Source organism: Lagopus leucura, unplaced genomic scaffold (genome assembly GCF_019238085.1).
Source record: "Lagopus leucura isolate 7727_CA_CO unplaced genomic scaffold, USGS_WTPT01 Super-Scaffold_73, whole genome shotgun sequence".
NCBI classification, from domain to species: domain Eukaryota; kingdom Metazoa; phylum Chordata; class Aves; order Galliformes; family Phasianidae; genus Lagopus; species Lagopus leucura.
In genome coordinates this window covers 89,042,529-89,063,015 of record NW_024962252.1, presented here as the reverse complement: position 1 = coordinate 89,063,015, position 20,487 = coordinate 89,042,529, and the positions used below count along the sequence as shown (strand labels likewise).

General features: G+C 41.9%; 1 protein-coding gene across 3 annotated transcripts in view; it reads right to left on the bottom strand.

Moving 5' to 3' along the window:
* PLCB1 (phospholipase C beta 1) overlaps positions 1–20,487 on the bottom strand; it is a 373,777-nt gene that overhangs the window by 299,565 nt on the left and 53,725 nt on the right. Inside the window, exon 1 of one of the 3 annotated variants that reach the window (XM_042884258.1) lies at positions 11,478–11,564. The exons of the other annotated variants lie outside the window; for them this stretch is intronic. Coding sequence (XP_042740192.1) covers positions 11,478–11,537 — 60 coding nt within the window. The 5' untranslated portion in view covers positions 11,538–11,564. Of the gene's footprint in view, positions 1–11,477; positions 11,565–20,487 lie in introns of those variants that run through there. 3 annotated transcript variants of the gene reach the window in all.

Below are 20,487 nucleotides of genomic sequence, written 5' to 3'. Positions count from 1 at the left end.
TATGCAGTCAAGCTAACAACATCTCCCACCTGACAGTGGGATAGAGACAGTCCTTTCTGGTGGCTCACTTCAACTCCACAATGAGGCACCTCCGTCTACAAGGCAGCTACCATCACCATCTTCCCAGCAAAACTTGAATGCAGCATCACACACAATGGATAGACACAGATCCAAGCTGGACACTGAACAATGAGATGAAACGAAGTCTGATAAACTTTGTCCATTTGATGAACACCACCTATTTGTTGTAGTGAATAAAGCAGAAGCCAGAGAAAATCTGATACAGAATCAAAAAATTAAAGACTGAGATATAATGTACATGCACAAGAAGTCAATGGGTAGGTTCTCAAGGTAACCATTTCTGGCATTTTCAACTTTTAAATTATTGACTGAACAATCTTACATCATTTGAGATATCTTATTTTTTGGTTTTGTATTACTTTAGAATATAAGTGAAGGGTTTTGTGTGCAAATTCACAAATAGTGAGGTAGTCATCCTTCTTCAAAGGAAAGATCTGGGACACATTTAGAAGATGCAAAGCATCCCTGACAAATGTCCCTCTCCATTTGGGAAGACTGAATCCACTCCTGTCTGCTGTGTGTGCCCACTAGCATAGCAGCTGTTCTCAACAAGCAACAAAATGGGCATTCATAGGATGGTGCCCTAAGGCAGACTGCTGAAACAAATTTAGGATTCTGAATTAATATAATAAACAAACACACACCAAACATTTAAAATAGGAGTTAAAATCTACTGTATCATCAAGATACTTGGAAATATTAACCTAAACTTAGAGCTTAATTCCATACTACAAAAATGCTTAAAAAAAAGGTAAAGGTTGTGCAAGAAAAAGCTACCTTTATGCTTTTTTGTTTTGTTGGTGTTTGGGTTGTTTGTTGTTGCTATTGTGTTGTTTTGGGGTTTTTTTGTTGTTGTTGTTTTGGTTTTTTTTTTTTTTTTAAGAGATACCACAGTAAGTCGTCTGTCACTGGCAAATGAAGTTACAATTTATCCTTAATTCCCAGCAAGCTTCATTTCACCAATTGCCCTGGCACCTCTTTCTCACAGGTGAACCATGAGCCTAACATAAACATGCTGGGCACACACCACAGTGCTACTTCCATATGCAAACCAGTGCCATGGAAACAGAAATGCCAGGGTGGCCGTGAGGGCAATCGGCAGCCACCAGATGAGCCATGAATCAAGGGCTGAAGAAAACAGCTGTCAGCAGGATGGTTAAGACAGATTGCATTTCACGGGGCAGCTTGCATTAATACTGCACTATAGTAATTTAGAAAAAAAAAAATAGGGACAGAAATTTGTTGCTTCATCATCAGCTATCAAGTTATCGCTTGGCTGGCCAAATAACAAAAGGTCAGTGGTGTGACTTGCAAGTACAAAATATTCAGCCTTACTTCTTACTCTCAGTCTTAATGCCTATTTCCACTTCTTTTCTAGAGCTTGTCAATTTGTACTTTTCCATATAATGCCATCTTAATGGCTGCTTTCACAGAATCACAAAATGTCAGGGATTGGAACAGACCTTGAAAGATCACCTAGTCCAATCCCCACTTGCTGAAGCAGGAACACACTTCTGCTTCCTATAGAAAGAAAAGCAAGCAGCCTATGTGTGTTGTCCTACCGCATGCACTTCCTAACTGGGGGAACTTAAAAACAAGGAAATATTTTAGCAGCAGACACACCTCATTTCAACACACAAGCTCGTAGGAATATTAGCATCCTCTAAAGCGAGTCTGTAACCTGCTCCACGTCCCCACCAGGCCTAGCAATGAGCCAGGCAGCCTCCGTCTCCAGATGCATACAGCTGCAAACATCTGCTTCTCTTCCCCTCAAGTCCTCATGAGAGTTAACCAAAGACTTTAGGGAAAGCTGTTCCTTCATTACTCAGCATCACTTCTGATCACAGCACTGAAAGAAGTTAAACATTATCGGCCCAGAGCAGGAGGGAGGTGAATATAATACAGAGAAAGCAAACCAGAAGAGGCAACATACACTAAAGAGGCTAGCAGATGTTCTCCAGTGAAGGTTGCTGTGGATGCACAACACGCTGCCTCCCACAGGCTTCTGCCCAGCTGCAGAACAGCAAGGTGCCAGCAGGGCAACCCAGGTCCTAAAGCCAGAGGCAAAGAGAAGACCTTACTGTCACATACTGACCTGCAGCCATCCTCCTGCTGGCAGCAGAAGCGTAAACCACCGCCACAAAGCTTCTTGAAGAACCTCTGTCAGAGCCTCATCAAGCAATGTGGCTTGTATTATAGAACAAGAATAAACTCCCCCAGCGCAAAGGGCTTTTATAGACGCTACATCTGTCAAGCTTGTCTCTTCCTATTTATTTCTTTGACAACATGTGATAATCTTGCAACTAGACAACTGCTAACGAACACACATGCCAAAGTTCACCATAAAACACCTCCCATAACAATCTTCCCATGATTTCACCAGTCTTACTGCAAGGTGGTATGAATTTCCGTAGGATTTAGCTATGTTTTCAAAAATACCTTCAAAAATAGATGTTGCACAAGTACTTAAAGTCCCATTGAAGACATTTACCATCTTCAAGTTCCAAAGGGGGTATATAATATCTTAGATTGCTAAAATGAGAGCTAAAGAAAATGAAGGGTTTTGTTGTTGTTTTTCTTAGGAACTATCTGAACACACAGATAGGTCTTCCCAGGGCATCTCATCTTGAACACCTTGAGAACGAGAGCCACTGAGCTGACTGGCAGAAGGAAAATTGCTTAAGCTCACGAGGCCACACTTTTGAAAAGAAAACAAGAGACTTGTGCAACCTGCAGGGACACCAAGGTCTACCTGAACCATGGCTACACTCTAAGCAGGATTGTGCAACACCAACCCTGCAGCTACACGACCCACAGCAGAGCTTACAAGTGTTCTGAATGACTTGCAGAAGAGACTCTGGGAGAAAATCCTGAAGCACACATAAGAGTTAGAAGACTTAAGAATTGAGAGCCACAGAGTTCAGGCATGTTCATAATCTAGTACCCAATAAGCACTTGTTTGTTAGACAGCCTCTATGAATGAGGTCTTCTCCTTTCACTTTAAATCAGAATCCTTCCTTTTTGAGAGAAAGAAAAGCAGTCTCCCACAAAAAAAAAAAAAACAAACAAACCAAAAATGAGTTACTCTGCCAGTTCAACAGCTTTCTTCCATAATTCTCTAATAACACACTTATTTAAACACTGCAACAGGATATTTTTCACTATTTATTTATATACTATATAGAATTTCAGTTAAATGGCTGATGGCAAAATTTCAATAATTACTCCATAGGTATGGCCATTTGAATCAATGACTTTCTGTTTTGCTCTCACTATAGACTAACAGTCTGCTGATGATCTATTCCACAAGGTTGCAAAAATTACAGCAGATATTCTCAAATATCTATACCAGATGCTCCTTTTATTTTTCCAGATTTTAGAGGAAAAAAAGTCGTTTACCTTCGCAATTTTTTATTTTCCTATTTCTGTCTTTGATGGATTTTTATTTTCAGGCCACTTCCTTTTGTTATAAAGGCTCATCTAATCAAATTTTCCATCACAGCCAGCTGGATAAGGAATTGAAACAAAGGTGACATGTATAAGAATGCTGGTAATCAAATTCCTTGTGTCATTCTAGCAAACATGCAACCCTTGCAGCGCTCACACCCTTCACTCCCCATCTGCTGCTTCATTAACTACACACATTATCCTCTGTTATCGGTGCTGCCCTTGCCTTTCTCTACATCACTGAGAGGGCAGAACACAGAGCAGCTCAGCAGAACTCCAAGCCCATCTTCACCTACTTTGGGAACGCCAGCATTTGCCACAGCTGCAGGCTGGGGACTTAAGTCTGCATTTGAACCAGCATTAGGCTACCTACAACAATGTAGATTTCACAAGAGCATATACAGCCTTCTGGCAAACTTCCAGCCCTGAAACCTTGTCCTTGAGTTCCACAAACAGCTCTAGAAAGAGCCAGAAGCAGCCTCTGCTGTTTCAATCTATAGAAGCCAGCACATTACTCAGACCCTTCAGCTTTTTCTGCGGCCATGTCCCCACCTGGAGCTAGAACTCACTTCCTGACTTGCAGGAGGTGATTCAGAGAAGCTTCAGCAAGGTTTCCTGTCTGCCTGGAACACAAGCTCTCACTGCCGTAAGGAACCAGGAGGATGTTACGTCGCTCAGCACCTGAAGGGTTCAACCCTTAAGGAAGAAATGCCAGAACATAAGGCTGTGTAGCCTTCCTCTGGATATCTTGGCTTCTGGGACTGGCCAGGATACATTGTGCATCTCTTACTGCTGTGAATGAGTAAAACTCTCAAGCTGAGGCTATAGAAACAGCAGAGATCTGTTAGACCCTGTTCCTGATAGCAGCATCCACCAAAAGACTGTCACAAACCTTAAGTGCAGGACCAGACAAAGGTATAGCTTGCACTGAAAAATACATTTCTTCAGCTTTCAAACTTCCAAAGTACAGAAGGGCAGTTACACTATACTTCCCCTGCAGCTTTCAGAATCAGTAATTCTGTTTCACAAGTCTTTATTTCATCTTTTCAAGAGACAACAAATCTCAAGGTATAAATTGGGAGCAGCTGGAGTGGGATGTTAGACTGTCAGCTTCCATTAATGACAAAGGGGCTCACCATGCACCACAGCCAAGCCAGAGCCTTTCACCTCACCTCTGTGCAACTACTGGAGAAGCTATTTGTCCAAGTTAGGGTTATTGACAGATAAACGCGAGTCAAAACCAGATGTGACTGCATTAACAGCCAGCCAATTGTTGTTACAGGACCCCTTTGCCCATAAATCACTAGATCACAGAGCTCTCTCATTCATTTATCACAATGCTGGGAGTTAAAAGTTTTGCCTCAAAATACCACACAGTGACTATGAAAAGCTGCTCAGGAAGGCAGAGGTGGGTGTCCAGCCTCCTGACCCCTCCTTCCCTTCAAAAGCTGTAGGCTGTACTGTTAAAGCAGAGCATTTGACTGTTGCGGGAAAAGAAAACCATGACACTACTCTGTGCTGTTCCATGCACCTGTAAAAGAAAATGTTAACTTAGACAAGCAACTTTCAAGCACTTCGCAAAACGAAGGATAGAGTCTATGGCCATATGGAGGCCAACGAGCAGAGAAAGACCACCAGACACCTCCTGGGTGATGGAGGCTCCCTCCTGCATCTGCATAAAACCAGCACAAATTTCCTTTCTGAGAATCAGAGAATCCTTAGAATTGGAAGGAACCTTTAAAGGTCATCTAGTCCAGCTCCTCTGCAGTGAACAGGGACATACAGCTAGATCAGGTTGCTCAGACCCTAGTCCAGCCTCCCCTTGAAGATCTGCAAGGACAGGGCATCCACCACCTCTCCAGGCAACCTTTTTCAGTGCCTCAACACCCTCACTGTAAAAGACCTCTTCCTTATAACCAACTTGAATCTACCGTCTTTAAGTTTGAAACCATTTTCCCTTATCCCATCACCGCAGAGCCTGCTGAAGAATCTGTGCCCTTTTTTCCTGTAGCTCCCCTTTAGATACTGAAATGCTGCTATGAGGTTACCTCAGAGCTTTCTCTTCTCCAGGCTGAACAGCCCCAGCTCTCTTAGACTGTCCTTGTAGGAGAGGCGTTCCATCCCCCGGATCGTTTTTATGGTCTTCCCCTGAACGCACTCCAACAGATCAATATCCCTCCTGCACATCTAAATACAGTACTCCAGGTGAGGCCTCAACAGCACAAAGTAGAGGGGCAGGATCAGCTCCCACAGCCTACTGGCCCCACTTCCTTTGATGCAGCCCAGGTTGCAGCTGGCCCTCTGGGCTGCAAGGTCACATTGCTGGCTCATGTCCACCTTGCCATACACCAGTAGTTCCAACTCCCTTTGAGCAGGGCTGTGTTGAATCCTTCCGTCTCCTAGCTTATATTCGTAGTGGATGTTGCCTTGACCCAGGTGGAAGACCTTGCATTTGGATTCAGCAGCTACCTTATACTCTTCTCATGGTCCCTGTCCCTGTTTTCTCTGCCTGTGCATTTTCTTCTTGCTCTTCTGTTTGACCAGCAGGTCCTGGTCTTCCTTTCCTGGTTTGCTACACCTGGGAATGAAGAGTTCTTGTGCTCTGAGGAAATCTTCCTTAAAGATCTGCCAGCTCTGCTTTGCACCCTTGCCCATGAAGACAATTTCCTAGGGTGTTTCGCTGACTAACTACTTAAGGGCTGAAAGTCAGCTTTCCTAAAATTTAGCATCCCTCCAAAAATGAAAACCACCTAGATTAAAATAAAAGGGGGTGCTCAATGAATGCCAAACAAAGCAAGCCTAAGGGCCCCTATGTTGCTACCATGTTTCTCCCAGGTTTTTGGGCAAAAAATGAAGCACAAGAGTGCCTGCTGCTGGCAGCCTGCTCTGCTCTCTATCACAGCACTACTCACTGTTTTGGAAGACGACCAGCCTGCCTGATTCTTTTTAGTAGCAATAGGTAGCTCCATATCTCTGCCACCAATTTCAGAGAGAACTGCTCAGGTGTCACTGTTCTTGGCTTTACCAATCAGTCTCCATCACCATCTGCTCCAAAGCTGACTCCATTCTGCTATAAACAGGCAAAGCTTAGTGGATACAAACACTGCACTGACCCTTACACATCAAGTGAACTCATACACAGGCAAATGTATTGTCAGAATGATGCATCAGTTAAACACATGCAAGGCCTAAATATTTTCGAGAGCCAAACTCCGGAAATATAAAAGGCCCATTTGGCACCATGAACTCTCTCCAAGCCATATTCCCTCTCAGCTATTTCCTGTTTAATCATCAATACATACGCTATGCAATCTTCGCAAGCTGAAGAGCAACATGATGCCTTTCTGAATAGAAGAATGAGGCTGTATCTACAAGAAAGACTGAACAGACAAGAAAAAAATAAGTGCATCAAAATCCAGTGACTGCCCCTAATCTGCAGGAAACCACAAGGCCTTTAAGCTCGCCCAGTGAAAAAAGTCTCGCAAACATGTAATGAAGTACCATCTCTCAAGACCTTGTACACTCTACAAAATTAATAAGAAATGCTTTGGCAGAAATTCAAATACCTTTTGAAGGCAGAATTAGGAGGAGGCATTTAAAGGAAAAAGGAAAAAAAATAAAGATGTTATATTTCAGTTCCTAATCCATTAAGATACTTCTCACACAGTGCAAGAAGCCTGGATAAAGACTCAAGTTCAGTCAGCAGCTGGCAGATGCACATTATGAAGTCTATTCCTGGACAATCAGCACAGTGGGTCTTGAAGCATTTTTGCTCCTGACTTCATTGCTGTAACAGTCTGATTGCTTGTGACAGGTGAAAAGGACACAAGAGGACAAGAAATGCTAGGGGCAGACATCTCTTTCTCAATCTTGCTGATCACAGTGTAAAGTATTTTTGAAACAGTTTGTTGGAGTCCAAAGAAGGAGGTAAGTGTGTGAAGTCAGGGTCAGGTAGATCACTTTGGATGATGAATGACCTGGTTAATGAGGGCTGTTTGCATACTGTGAGAAACTCAAGTATTTCCAGTAGTGGTTCTTTGTCCTTGAATCAACCAGTTCTATCTTTGGCTTTCACTTGCATTATGATGCTTATTAGTTGCATATAATCCCCTTTCCTGAGATACACTCACTTACAGCACTATTTAAAACATCCAATAATAGTGATCATGAAGTGCTATCCCAAATGAAAAGGACATAAGAATAATTCACAGAGGATATAGGACGGAATGGTTTGTAAGTCAGACAGCCAGAAACACTGATTGACTCTGGTTAATTATTTTTCCTTTCACCCTTACCACTCTTCTGAGCCCAAATGATTTGTATTTCATCCCAGAGCCAAAACTGGAAAGGAAAGTATCGCTGGGAAGAATATCCCAAAGCAAAGGTGATGCTTTGAATAGTATCAATGAAAGAACTCAGCTTTTAATTCTCCTTCTCCTATCCCGAGTAAAATGAGAAATGTTCTGGAGTCTCAAGGCTGTTGGTGTTTGCAGACTTAGGAAAGCTTTGAGAAAAGACTCTGAGGTACTGAATAGTTAATTTAAGCCCAACCATAAGGAACGTTCTGAGGAAATTAGAAGGCTCAGAAGGTGAACAGTGCGTCAGAGGTCTTTACTTGCAAGCAATCACTGCTAATCCAGCCTGGATAGCTGTCAGCAGACCCTGCTGTGATTTGCTGGTGGTTTGTATGAGGTGGTTACTCATCAGCCTCCTCTGGAGGTCCCAGCCCACAAGGGGGATAATTTCTTCCCTTTGCATTGGTTTAAATCAGTCAGGACTGTTCCTTTTAACCTAATACAGAAAGACAGTAGTCTCTGGCAAAGGTTTGTCTAAATGTGAGCTCCATGTATTTTATTCCGAAGGCAGAAAAGATCCTCATGGACAGAAGTGCAATATGATGAATCTCTGAAAGCATAGCATCACCACACACAGGCAGGCTAGAACTTTCCTCTTAACCAGCAGTGAGTTAATTTAATAAAGTCTGACTTAGTCATTTATAGCACTGTGTAGATCCCAGGCATGCATCTTGCTGAGAAAATTTTACTCTGAATTTTGCATGCTGCATGGGTCCCAAGCTTACACTTAGCACCATACTGCCTGTCCCCACAAGACAGCAAAATACACAGTTTGTCTGCTGTGAGTATTCCCAGGTAAACTACCTTGCAAGCTGCCTGTATTTGCATTGGTCCTTGCACCAGTACCAATCAAAGCCTCCTGCTTTTTGACCTATTAAAGACTGACATCAGACTAGCATTAGTGATATGACAACCTCAGCCTTTTTTCGAAGGCTTTTGCAGATCAAAAAAACCTGCTCCAAATCACACTCTACTGGTCACACTATGAAGTTCCCTTGTCATTATCTATCCAGTGGTAAAGAACCTTCTTCCTTAAAGTTTGGTCAGTAAGGCAGCAGTTCAGGTAGTACCACCTGGAAGCTATGCAACTAAGCACTGCACAGTCTGCTGGCTGCTCTGGATGTCAGACTACAACACTGCTGTTGCATTAAAACGAGAAAGGACATGGTGCCCAATGAAAACTGCATAGCAAGATGCGTGCTGGACACTGCTTCCTCACTCCAGCCCACACGCTCCTGCCTTGCTCCGTTCAGAGCCCAGGAGGCCTGGCAGGATGTTTGGCTGCTGCTTCTGCAGCGACTCCCTACTTGTCAGCAACAGGTTAAGAACAATTACTCCCTATTACAACAGAATACAGAAGTAAATATTGCATTTTTAACTTATATAAGTAGCAAAAACAGTAAAGGTACCGCCAGAAAACTCATCTTGCTCAAATTGCCACCTTTTCTAACCAATTGTACGAGAGCATTAAGCAAACAACTCTGAGAAATCTGCCTGCAGACAAGCATCCATGCCAACTAGCCACCAGTTGATTCCGTAGGAAAACACAAGAACACAAATAAAGCCACAAGCTAGAAACAACCCAGAAGAAACTTTATGACATTTTCAAATGATGAGCTTTAGTTTGGCATATGGTACTCCCACACCTCACAGAAAGCTGAAAAGTTGTTTTTTCACTGGCAGTCAAATAATATAAACTTTTTTTATGGAGCCTGCTCTCAAGAAAGACATCGGCTTCTCTGCTTCTTAGATACAACTCTCATTTCTGATAGATGTTACGTCCATAGGGTCTCCATAAGACCCAGGTTATATCAGTTACAGTTCTGTCTCGAAAAAGTATCAGCTGAGACAAGACATTAAGGAAAAGAGAAGGGAAATTAAATTAATCGCACATTAGAAATCAAGACTGAAGCATAGAAAGGTTAAGTGAACCTTTCTCGATTACCCAGGAAGTCTGCATCTAGTCTGGAAAACAAGTCCCCGTCTCCTAATTTCCAGTCCAACCTTTTGGCAACAGAACAGACTTCCTTCCAGCTAATAAAGGTTTACAGGAATTCTACTCTGACATTTGCACACAGGCAAATCAGTAAATCTTTCACAGCAGGAGACAGAGAAAAAAAATGTACACAGAAAAAAAAGGAACAGATAATGCTATTTTAGATCCCCCTTTTAAGTGCTTTTCTGGCCATCTCCAACCCCTCCTCTCCTGCCACCATACAGGCAAATAAATCACAGCTATCTATCCACAGACTGTGCATGCAGCTTACTTCACTTCCTGGTACTGCTACAACCTCACTGAACTTAACTTTATCTTTGTTCAGAGAGACAAACTGAGTGATGCAAAAACTGCTAAATGAATTGCCTAAAGTTAAAAGAGAACTAATCAGATTACAGCAGTAATATGGATTAGTTTGAAAAACTGACAGGGCACAGCTGAAGTACAGCTACCTTTTCAGCAATTGAAAAGCTATCGCAGCTCACTCTGCGGACTGCAAGCGGTGAGTTTCCTCCTGAATTATTGTAAAAGTTTTCATGTATTATAAATACAGTGTCCCTAATTCCCATGACAGAAATGTAACTTTCCAGAGCTCTAGCAGGGTTTTGAGCTTTATGAGTTAACTGTAGGCCTAGGTTTGAATTAAATCAGAATGAATTTGTTCTAAACTGAAAAGTCACTACTAATTGACAGGCTGAGCTGGGTTGGCCCGAGAGGACGGGAATGAATAAGCCCATATTCCTTCGGTACAAATCCCACTGTCAGAGAGATGACACATTGGTGTCAGTGCATTATCGCTCCAGTTTGACAGAAGTTGCATGTAGCCCATCTCTAAAATACACAGAATTTTAACTCTTTGTGGACCCAACATCATGGTCTTCTGCAAACCCTCACAGCCCACCATGAGTTGGTCTTTGTACAGACTGTCCTTGGACTGCCAAGGTGACAAACGGCAACGTTGAAACCTTGAGCTGGCACAGTGCATATCTCTAATTACTGTTGGTAGGAGACACAGTCCCATGCATACTGAGAATGTGTTCCTACAGGGCCGTGTCTATTTATATACAGAGAACACACAATCAAGTAAAGAATAAGTTCTGAGTTTGTGAAAATCTCTACACTGAGATTAAAAGAGTACATTATGGTCCCTGACTGGGGAATTACCCGGTACAGTGACTGCTCAGGAGCCGCTGTGCACCTGGAGGCAGCCAATGAACCCTGCTGACTCACAGTAAATCCAGAAGGGTTCTAAGCTCTGCACCTGGCCTACCAGTATTTAGCTTCTCCAGGTGGATGGAACCCTTGCCTCAGTTGGACACTTACATGGATCTAGTCCAACAGCAGTGAACAGCATCCGCAGACTTTTGGGAATCGCTACTTGTATAGTTCAAGGAAGAGGCAATTTAAAATGAACACTTTTGAAACACTGGACACATTTCTATGAATCAGATAATACTCCTCAAGAGTTCCACTCTAATGCAATAAAACAAATGCTACACATCAAGAAACGCATGTTATGCTTTCCTATGGAGGATCTCTTGACTAATAGCAAATCAATTTTACCATACATTTCTTTCAAAAAGAAACAAGAGTCATACCAGGGCTATCCAGCTGACCAGCTGAGGAAAGGAAACTGCTTTCCCATCACCACACAGCATTTTCACAGAAGTAGGGAGCTTTTCTGCAACCTCACATTACATGCAGGCAAACTGGGCAGTTTTAAAACATGCAGCAGCCAGTGTCAGGCACAGTCAGTGTGAAGGCAGAGCATTTGTGATGCATCTGAACCCATTTTATCAGCAAGTTGGTCAGAGAGCAATCTGAGTGATCCAGACTCACCTCCACCTGGCACCTGCATAGCTCTCCTGTTGGCCAAGTGCTGCTTAGGCCAGCACAACAGGAAGGCTACAGCAGGCACGGAGGACTTATGTGGAGGTTAAGGACCACTGATACTGCGTGACCGCATGGCACAAAGAGGCCTGAGGTGGGAGGCTGGCCTGACTCACGCGCAAAACAGACCCAAGCAAAGAAGCCTGTTACCAAGGATATCATCTGTTTGGGAGTTGCTGGGTGTCAACAATGCGCAGTAATTTAAACACATCTCTTAATATGTACATAAAAAACAGACTTTGTGTAAGCACAAAGGCTAGCACACTGCCATATCAGCTCTAGAGACATAAGGAGTTAAAGAGCTGAAATGCATTAAGATTGGGGCAATCATTAGATGAAAACAAACAAAATTATCTTTGTCAAAAGACAGGCTCCATTTCTTTTATATTCAGATTACAAAGAAATAATGTTTAATTTCCGCATCCTTGCAATGAGCTAGAATAACATCAATTAATCTGCATAATTCAGATGAAAGAGTGCATATCCAAGATGAACCAAAATCACAGCCATGTAGGAAAGTCTTCTGCAGGAATACTGCAGTCTAACCTTTCTCAGGGGTTGTTGCTATAAAAGACCTTCAATTCACTCGATCTCATTTACTTAAAAAAAAAAAAAAGACTGTCAGAAAGACTTGTCAGCAACTTCTTAGAAGGCAGCAGAGGGAGGAGAAGCAGATTGTTAACATTAGAATATCACCTACCATCTGGATGCATTTAACATAGGATCAGATATAAGATTTGGATGTAAATTTGAAGTCCTTGGTCTCATGCCCAGACAAAACTTGAACTCAAGATCTTAAAGACGTGTTCTCATCCATGGGATGGAGTAGCTTAATAACAGCTCCAATCACTTCAGACAATTTTACTGCATATACTCCCTTGCACTTTTTTTTTTTTAAGAAAAAATGCTAAGTGCATTCATAAGAAGAAAAAGTAAACTAGAAAGTCAGTAAGACCTACAAGTTCTACTGTACACTGAAGAAAAAAAGGGAATGTACAGAACTACTGCCACCTCTGAACCCCTGTAGTTTTAAACAGTCACCTTCAAATGGATTGACTAATGAGCAGAGGCTGCAAGCAAAATCACAACTGCCCAGTCTCAGTCTCTATTTTTGAATGTAGATTGGTGTAAAATGCATGGAGGAACGGAGAACAGGAGAAACTAGCAAATTATCACTATATTACATTATATCCATCAGGGTCCATGGTGCCGTTTTTTCCCTATGTGGAAGAATTCAGTGACACTCCTTTGCTTTACTCGCACTTCCGTGTCTGTCTCCAATGTGCCAGACTGCCCCTCTGCTGTCATCTGGCATATAGCAACAAAATGGAATGGAATATTGGTGAGAAGGTTCGGTGATCACTGCCACATCACCAACATCTGCCTCTGACATGGGCCAACATAATAAATAGGAGGTATTACTTTTGGAGCAGCCCTTGTAAAATATATAATTTTGTTAAGGTATCTAAGTAACAAAAAACTTATTTTATAATATTTTTCTTAAAACATCTAAAAAAAAAGAGAAAAACAAAACTGGCAGGATGTTTGATCTTGTTTGTGGGAAACTACTGCATCAGGGTGGTTCAATGGCAGCGGTTGCAGTTCTCAGGGAGCTTCCAAGGTGTTCATTAGAGATTTTTTGGAATAATTGTTCACAAACGTACATACTGCCAAAAAGCAGTGACATGAACAAGGTGTGGTTGTGAAGTGAGGGATACTTTTCTCTGGTAAGACAGAGCTTATAACAGTTTAGAAGAAGGACATGATCAAATTTTTGAGTTGAATGTCTGATTGCAACTCTGTACATTCCATCTGAAAACCTACAGGTGATGCATTTATGCTGACTGAAAATGGAGTCACAAATATAAACCAAAGAAACTGCCAATTTTTTGTGGCCATCTTGAAAACTGTTCTCAAATACCTTTATGAAAATGGAAAGCACAGCTGCATATACTTTTTTTTTTTTTTTGCTGTTCACAGGACTGTGTTTAGCCAATGTATTAAAATGCATCTAATTATTTGTCATAACTGCACTGCACTCTCCCCGTGCCCTGGTTTTATTCCAGAAGCATTGAGAGGATACCAACGTTTGGCTCTTGCTAAGCAATGGGTGCACAGTCAGCAGAGCAGCGCCTCCGCCACAGGGCTGCCACCATAATGGCCCAGCAGCAGAGGTGGGCCAATCTGTGAACATGTGAGCCATGGGTTGGACGTGCCTGTCTTACACAATTAAAATACCCCAGCATTTTGTTAACATTTTTAGGCAGAGCATAAAAGAATGAATATGATGAGTTTCTACTGTTTTTCATAGCATATACCCAGATCACATCAACGTGACACAAACCTAACACCAATAGTAGGCAACTATCTTGTCAGCAACAAGATTTTGCACAATCCAAACTTCTTCAGAAAAGCTCCACCATGCTTTTACCTCCCAGTCATAGAACCATAGAGCCATTAAGGTTGGAAAAGACCACTGAGATCATGATGCCCAGCCATCAACCCATCCCCACCATGCCTACTAACCATGTCCCTCAGTATCACATCTCCACATTTCTTTAACATCTCCAAGGACAGTGACTTCACCACCTCCCTGTTCCAATACCCCACTGCCCTTTCTGAGATGAAATTCTTCTTAAATATCCAGCCTGAACCTCCCCTGGCACAACTTGAGGCCATTACCCCTCATCTTATCACTGTTACTTGGGAGCAGAGGCTGATTCCCACCTCACTAGGCCCTCCTTTCAGGTCACTGTAGAGAGATATAAGGTCTACCCTGGGTAGGGTCTGCTCTTCTCCAGACTAAAGCATCTCAGTTTCCCCTACCACTTTGCATAAGTCTTGTGCTCCAGACTCTTCACAGCTTCATTACTCTTGTTTGGACATGCTCCAGGGCCTCAAAATCTGTCTTGTAGTCAGGGGCCCAATGAAATCCCACCCATTTTCAGCTGCCCAAGACAACACAAAGTAAGAGCAAATCCTCAACCAAATGAAATGAAAACTAGAGCATGAAACTTTTGGTGCAATGCTAGCAAGTTCTTCTTAAGTTTTAAATATTTATTTTTAACACCGCCCACAATAACTCATCTGAAAAACAACAACGTCTTGCACTTTCCAAAGTAATTTCCCATATTTGTTCTTTTTAAATAAGTAAATAGAAAGTCAGCACAAGGCCAAAACAGATTTTTCTGGACGAAAACAGTTATTTTGTGGTGAATTACTGTCTCTTCCCTTGTTCTTCTTAAAGAGGAGTGGGGAAGTACATTTCAGATCAGAAAGAGCTAAAGATTAAAAGAATTAAAGAAATAAGAACACCAAACCAACCCACAACTTTTCCTGTAGCTTTTAAATGCACTCATTCTTTACATAGCCAAATCACACTGCAGACGTATCTCCACCACCCACATAATCAGCATGTCACTTCCCAAGTCATTTAGTGCCTGAGTGCTGGCAGCTTTACACCTACACGCTTTATCTTCCCTGCCAAGGAAGGTACCTTTTTGCCATTGGTAGGTAGCACACAGTCGGTACCTGTAAAAACCTCGCAGAGGGGCAGTGCTACATTAAGATAGACAAGTTCCTGCTTCAAGTTACCTGCTGTAGGGAACCTGCTTTGGCAGGGGGTTGGACTCGATGATCTCTGGAGGTCCCTTCCAACCCCTACAATTCTGTGATTCTGTGGAGTTCAACTGACAGTAGGTAATAAAGCACTGTCCTTGCCTGCTTATTATGGCAGAATAATGCACATCCTGCCTGCTGTACGAGTGATGACAGCACTCGAGTGATAGAAGGATGCAGGAGAACAAGCTCCTTCGTATCTCAACCAAACCAGTGAGTACAGTCAGGGCAGGCCTGACAAGGGGTCTGCGTACCCAAATGCCAAGCCTTCTCCAGCTGCTGCACTGCCAAAGCACAGCCTCACACCGAAGGACACAGCCATCTGTTCAGCCGACCACAAAGCGCTGACGTTTCTGATCAAGCTGCATGTAACAGAGCAGAAGCTGCAAGCTCACAAGCTCTTATTCCTGAGTTACAGGATGAGCCCATAAGCCAGGAAGAATTTTTCTTGCAAGAAGTTCTGAAGAAAAACGTGTTGTCAGACTTCTCTAAGAAAATATTTTCTTGCTGCAAAAGGAAACATTTTCAGTTTGGTGGCTGAAAAAAGGAACAGTTCCATTATTTCCAGTGTAACCTCATAATATTTCATCTGGAACCATAAGTGCTTTACAAAAGCTGTCTTTATGATGATCTAAGCAATCTGTTAAAAGACAAAAACAAAACTACCATCCCCAACATTTGGAGACGAGATGCTCTAACCAGCTGTACTTAAGAGAAAAGAAACCTTACAGTAAACCTCTAAGTGCACAGACAATCCCATTCAGAAACACTGCATTTCACAAAGATTAGTCAGAAATTGCAACTCAGACAAGCAGTTGCTGCTAGTCTTGTGACAGTATACACTAACACAGCAGTACTTACACTATTAAGCGATGTGTGCATATATTTGTGTCTGAATGTGTGCACACAAATAAAAATACCTGGACACATATACACACAGGCCACCATTTCACAGTATGTCAAAGCTGTTTAAAACAAGTCATTTGGAGCAAAATCATTTAAACATTCTTTCTTTTCCAGGTTCCCTGCACCTGAAGCACAGCCTCACCAACTCCACAGTGCTGCACTGATGAGCAAGGCTACATCAAGCCACCCTAGATGCAGGCTGTTTCTCTTTTTCCCTCTTACATGTTTTTAATTTTTCCTTTTTTTTTTTTTTTTTTTTTTAAGAGGCACAGCAGAAATTACATAAGACTTAAAAAGAAAAAAGATTTCCAGCTCCAGCTCTCACTAGAGTTGCACAGCCAGTCAAATTTGTAACGTGCCATAGGAATAATCTCAAAAAAATAAGTGAAGCATACAGTAGACTGACATTTCATATCAGCAATTTTTTGGTTATTAAAGCCAGCACGTAACAACACATTTGTGTAACAAAGAAATTATTTTGAAGCATTTTAAGATCCTGACAGACGTATTCTCTGCATTGAGTCTAGTGCTATGATAATATTAAGTTCACTCAGAAACTTTCTAAATGCCATTTGAACAACAATATTGCTCAACTGATATACAGCATGGATTTCCTCTTGTCAGCCAGCATGGGTTGCTGCCTGCTAGGGACTACATGCTAGAGCAGTGCAGAAAGGAGAAATGGGACCCACATGAAGAGCAACTATGTGAGACTTCCTTCCATTATGGAATAATAGTGCCCTTCAGATTCAATATTCATTAAAACTGAAAAGTTCAGTTTGGTCACAAATTAGTTAAGATGTGAACACTCTGGTCCCTGCCCAAAGTCTTGCTTTCAGGTGTATCGAGGTACACCTGAAGTATTGTGAACAAAAGCCTGCTCTGTCAGAGCTCACAGGCATCTTGGGACTGAACAATATAACCCACACTTCTCCCTTTTGCATCCTTGCCATCCAGTTTCATTTTACTGTCATTCAGATTCCCCTCCAACCTGGTGTTAATTTTGCTATCGAGACGCACTAAAATGCATTTTCAGAAGCAGAGTACATTCACAGCACGTTCAGGAATTTCTTGGCACCAATAAGGACTCAGCCTGCAGCAGCCCAATGCAGCAACATTTCATCACCTCTTACCACGCTGAAAGATGTTTCACAAAGCAGCCAGAACACTGGTGTTCCCACTGCAGAACACCACGTGAAATTAACTGGTCCCTTCTACGTGCTAATCCAGCCAAGCACAAAACCAGCTAGATAGATTCAGATCGTCAGTTACATCCAGAAGTCATCTTGCTATCCAGACCTGCTTAATCCAATTGGTTTCCACTTTCCCAGCTCTACTCAGGGAAGCATGCAGGAAGCCCTCCCTCCTTCCCTCCCTCCCCAGGAATAGGCAGAGCATAACCTAACTTCTACTCTGACACTACAGGCTGAGATTTGGAAGCTTTCGTGAATCAGGACGTTACAGTCGCTAAAAATCACAAGAGCCAAATTGAATCAGAGCACCAACCCTTATTCAAGCAAAAATCCTGCTCTGATTATCATTTATCTTCATTAAAAGCCACAACTACCTAGCTGCTCCACCACACTATTGGAAAGATTTTAATTTGCAAAGCAGAGAGCGCTGCTTAAGGCAAAGGGTTTAAAGAACCGAATACTCAAAAGGATTTACTTTAGTCAAAGTGGTATCAACTCCCAACCAAAAATAAGTAAATAAATAGCACACGAGACTGCCTCATTTGTTTCATCCTCTTGTCTTTTGTGCCATAGAGCCTTCATAAAATGCAATTGTTTTCCATCCATCAAATTAGTCCTTTTAGTCCCTGATTTATTTTGATATCAGATAACAGAAGTTAAAAAGGTTTCTGTACAGGGGCAATTCCCAGGCAGTTACAGCTAGCTCTCTAAACCTAAAGATGCTCACTCCCTCCAGTTTGCTAATATCCACTGAAGTCAGTAACATTCTCCTCTCACAAGCAAACAGCTCCCACATACAGGCCCAGTATATTTCAGAATTATTACTTAAAACTGTACATCAGAAACCAGCCAATTAGTTCCTGGTTTATTGAGCAAATACCAGATGGATTTATTTTCTGGATTTCAAAACTACAGGTAGTAAACTTAAGAAAAATAGACATAAAACAATTTTGTAAATTCAGTACCTTGGCAGTTAAGACCTACTAACATACAAACTCATTAAGATAATTATTTCCTTTGATTACCCTCAATACCTTTAGGGAAGCAAAAAAAGGAAGTGACATCAGTAAGCAACTTAAGAGACCCTGGGCAGAAAGGCAGTAGAACCTTATCCAAAAATATGAGATTACCTATTACTACTAATCAGCTGTAAATTAGAGGGTCATTTCATGAGGTATCAGTGTAACTAGATACAATTGGAGCTGTATGTCAAGAATGAGATCTGATTACCTATCTCTGGTTCTTATCCTACAAGTATATATGATCTCAGGTCAGTACAAGCACTGTGATTTCTTATATAATTAGGACATAGGATGTCTATTACTAGGACACCTACAGAAATATTAAATGAGGACATTTATTCTTCTCAGTTGTTACAATTACATCACTAAAAAAAATCCTTTTACATCCACAAATTAGCATTAATCAAACTTGCAATACATCAGAACTAACACACAGACATGCTGAGCTCATGGAGGTATTATTTTAACTCTAGAGTTTAAGTGCAAGCAAATATTTTTAAAGATTGTTAAATATTACAGTTCTCACTTTCAGATTCCCATTCCAGGAGAAGTCCCATGGGAAGTTTGTTCACACAGGAAAAAGTCCATTCAAATACTGATATGCAAAGAATAAATGCATTCCTTTAGTGTTCCTAGAGCAACACTCTGGCAATAAAGGCTGCCTACATTATGTACTGCTCGTATGCTCATTCCTCTAATTGTCACTGACAGTATTTCCAACCAGCAGTTACCACAATGAATAATTTGTGTTTGAGGAAATTTTTTAGCTGCTTGAAACTCTAAATTTTAAGTGTTTTAAATGAAAATAACAGCTTAGGCACATTTGTTAGATCAACTGGGTGAAAGCAGGCAGCACCACCACAGGCAGATACTGGGAGAAGAGATCACTGCAGCAAGGAGGGGGAGGATCTGAGAGGCAGCTCAGAGCATTTATTGCCAATCATCAGGTCAGGGACTGGCCTCCTGCAGGACGAGTTCATCCTCTGAACACCGCAGACTATAGAGACAGCCAAACAACTCCAGGGCACTCAATACTCCAGCCCTGCACAATGAATTGGCCGATGCCATGGGCACTACCTTCCTTCTAAGGGATGTTTTGTTACACAGCCAAGGCTTCATCCACTATCTATTCATTTTGTAATGAATAAACAGCATTTTGTGGCTTGATGAGAACAATTTCTAGATCTCATCGTGCCTTTCAAAGAAAACGCTCTCAGTAAGAGCTGGGCTTTGTATATTTGTTCAACTAACTGCAGCATACAGAGGAACTCTGTGGCATGTCAGTGAAGTCCAATTTTAGAAACGAAAGCACAGGATCGCTCTGGTGAGCTGAATGCAACAGATAAGTACAGCATAAAATCCACTGCAAAAACCAAAGGCTTTGGTAAGGGAGGGAAAAGAATGATAATGTTATCTAATAGAAATACCTGAAATCCTGTGTGTCATCTCACGCTTCTGCTGGAGAATTCAATATGCTGCGAGTAGTTTGCTGCCAAAAAGTTACAGTCCAGAAAGCACTAAACCCCATATGAAAAATTGCTCACCTCCATCCAGCAGAACTAACAGCTTCCCACTGTGTTAACCAACACTTCTCTGCCCGGTTTGGACACATTGAAACAAAAATAAAACAAAGCATTTCAGACTCCTCAAAACCAACTATTCTCTTTGCATCCCCACACAAAGAAGGCCCAACTCTGAGGCAGCCCACAGAGCCCTTTCCACCTTTGCTCCACAGCAGTGAGGAATAAACTGTAGCACTTTGCCTCTGATAAATAAAACATCAGCAGGCTCAAAATGAAACAGCATATTGTTTGCCTCTTGACAAGTGTCCTGTGTTAAATGGTGCCCAACAGCCACAATCGTGCTTGCTACTGGCACAACATACACCATCTACATACTTCCATGGAGGCTGCAGTGTCTCACTCCCAAGGTAAGCAAGGTTTCCATGCAGTGACTGCATTTCAGGTGCACACAGCAGC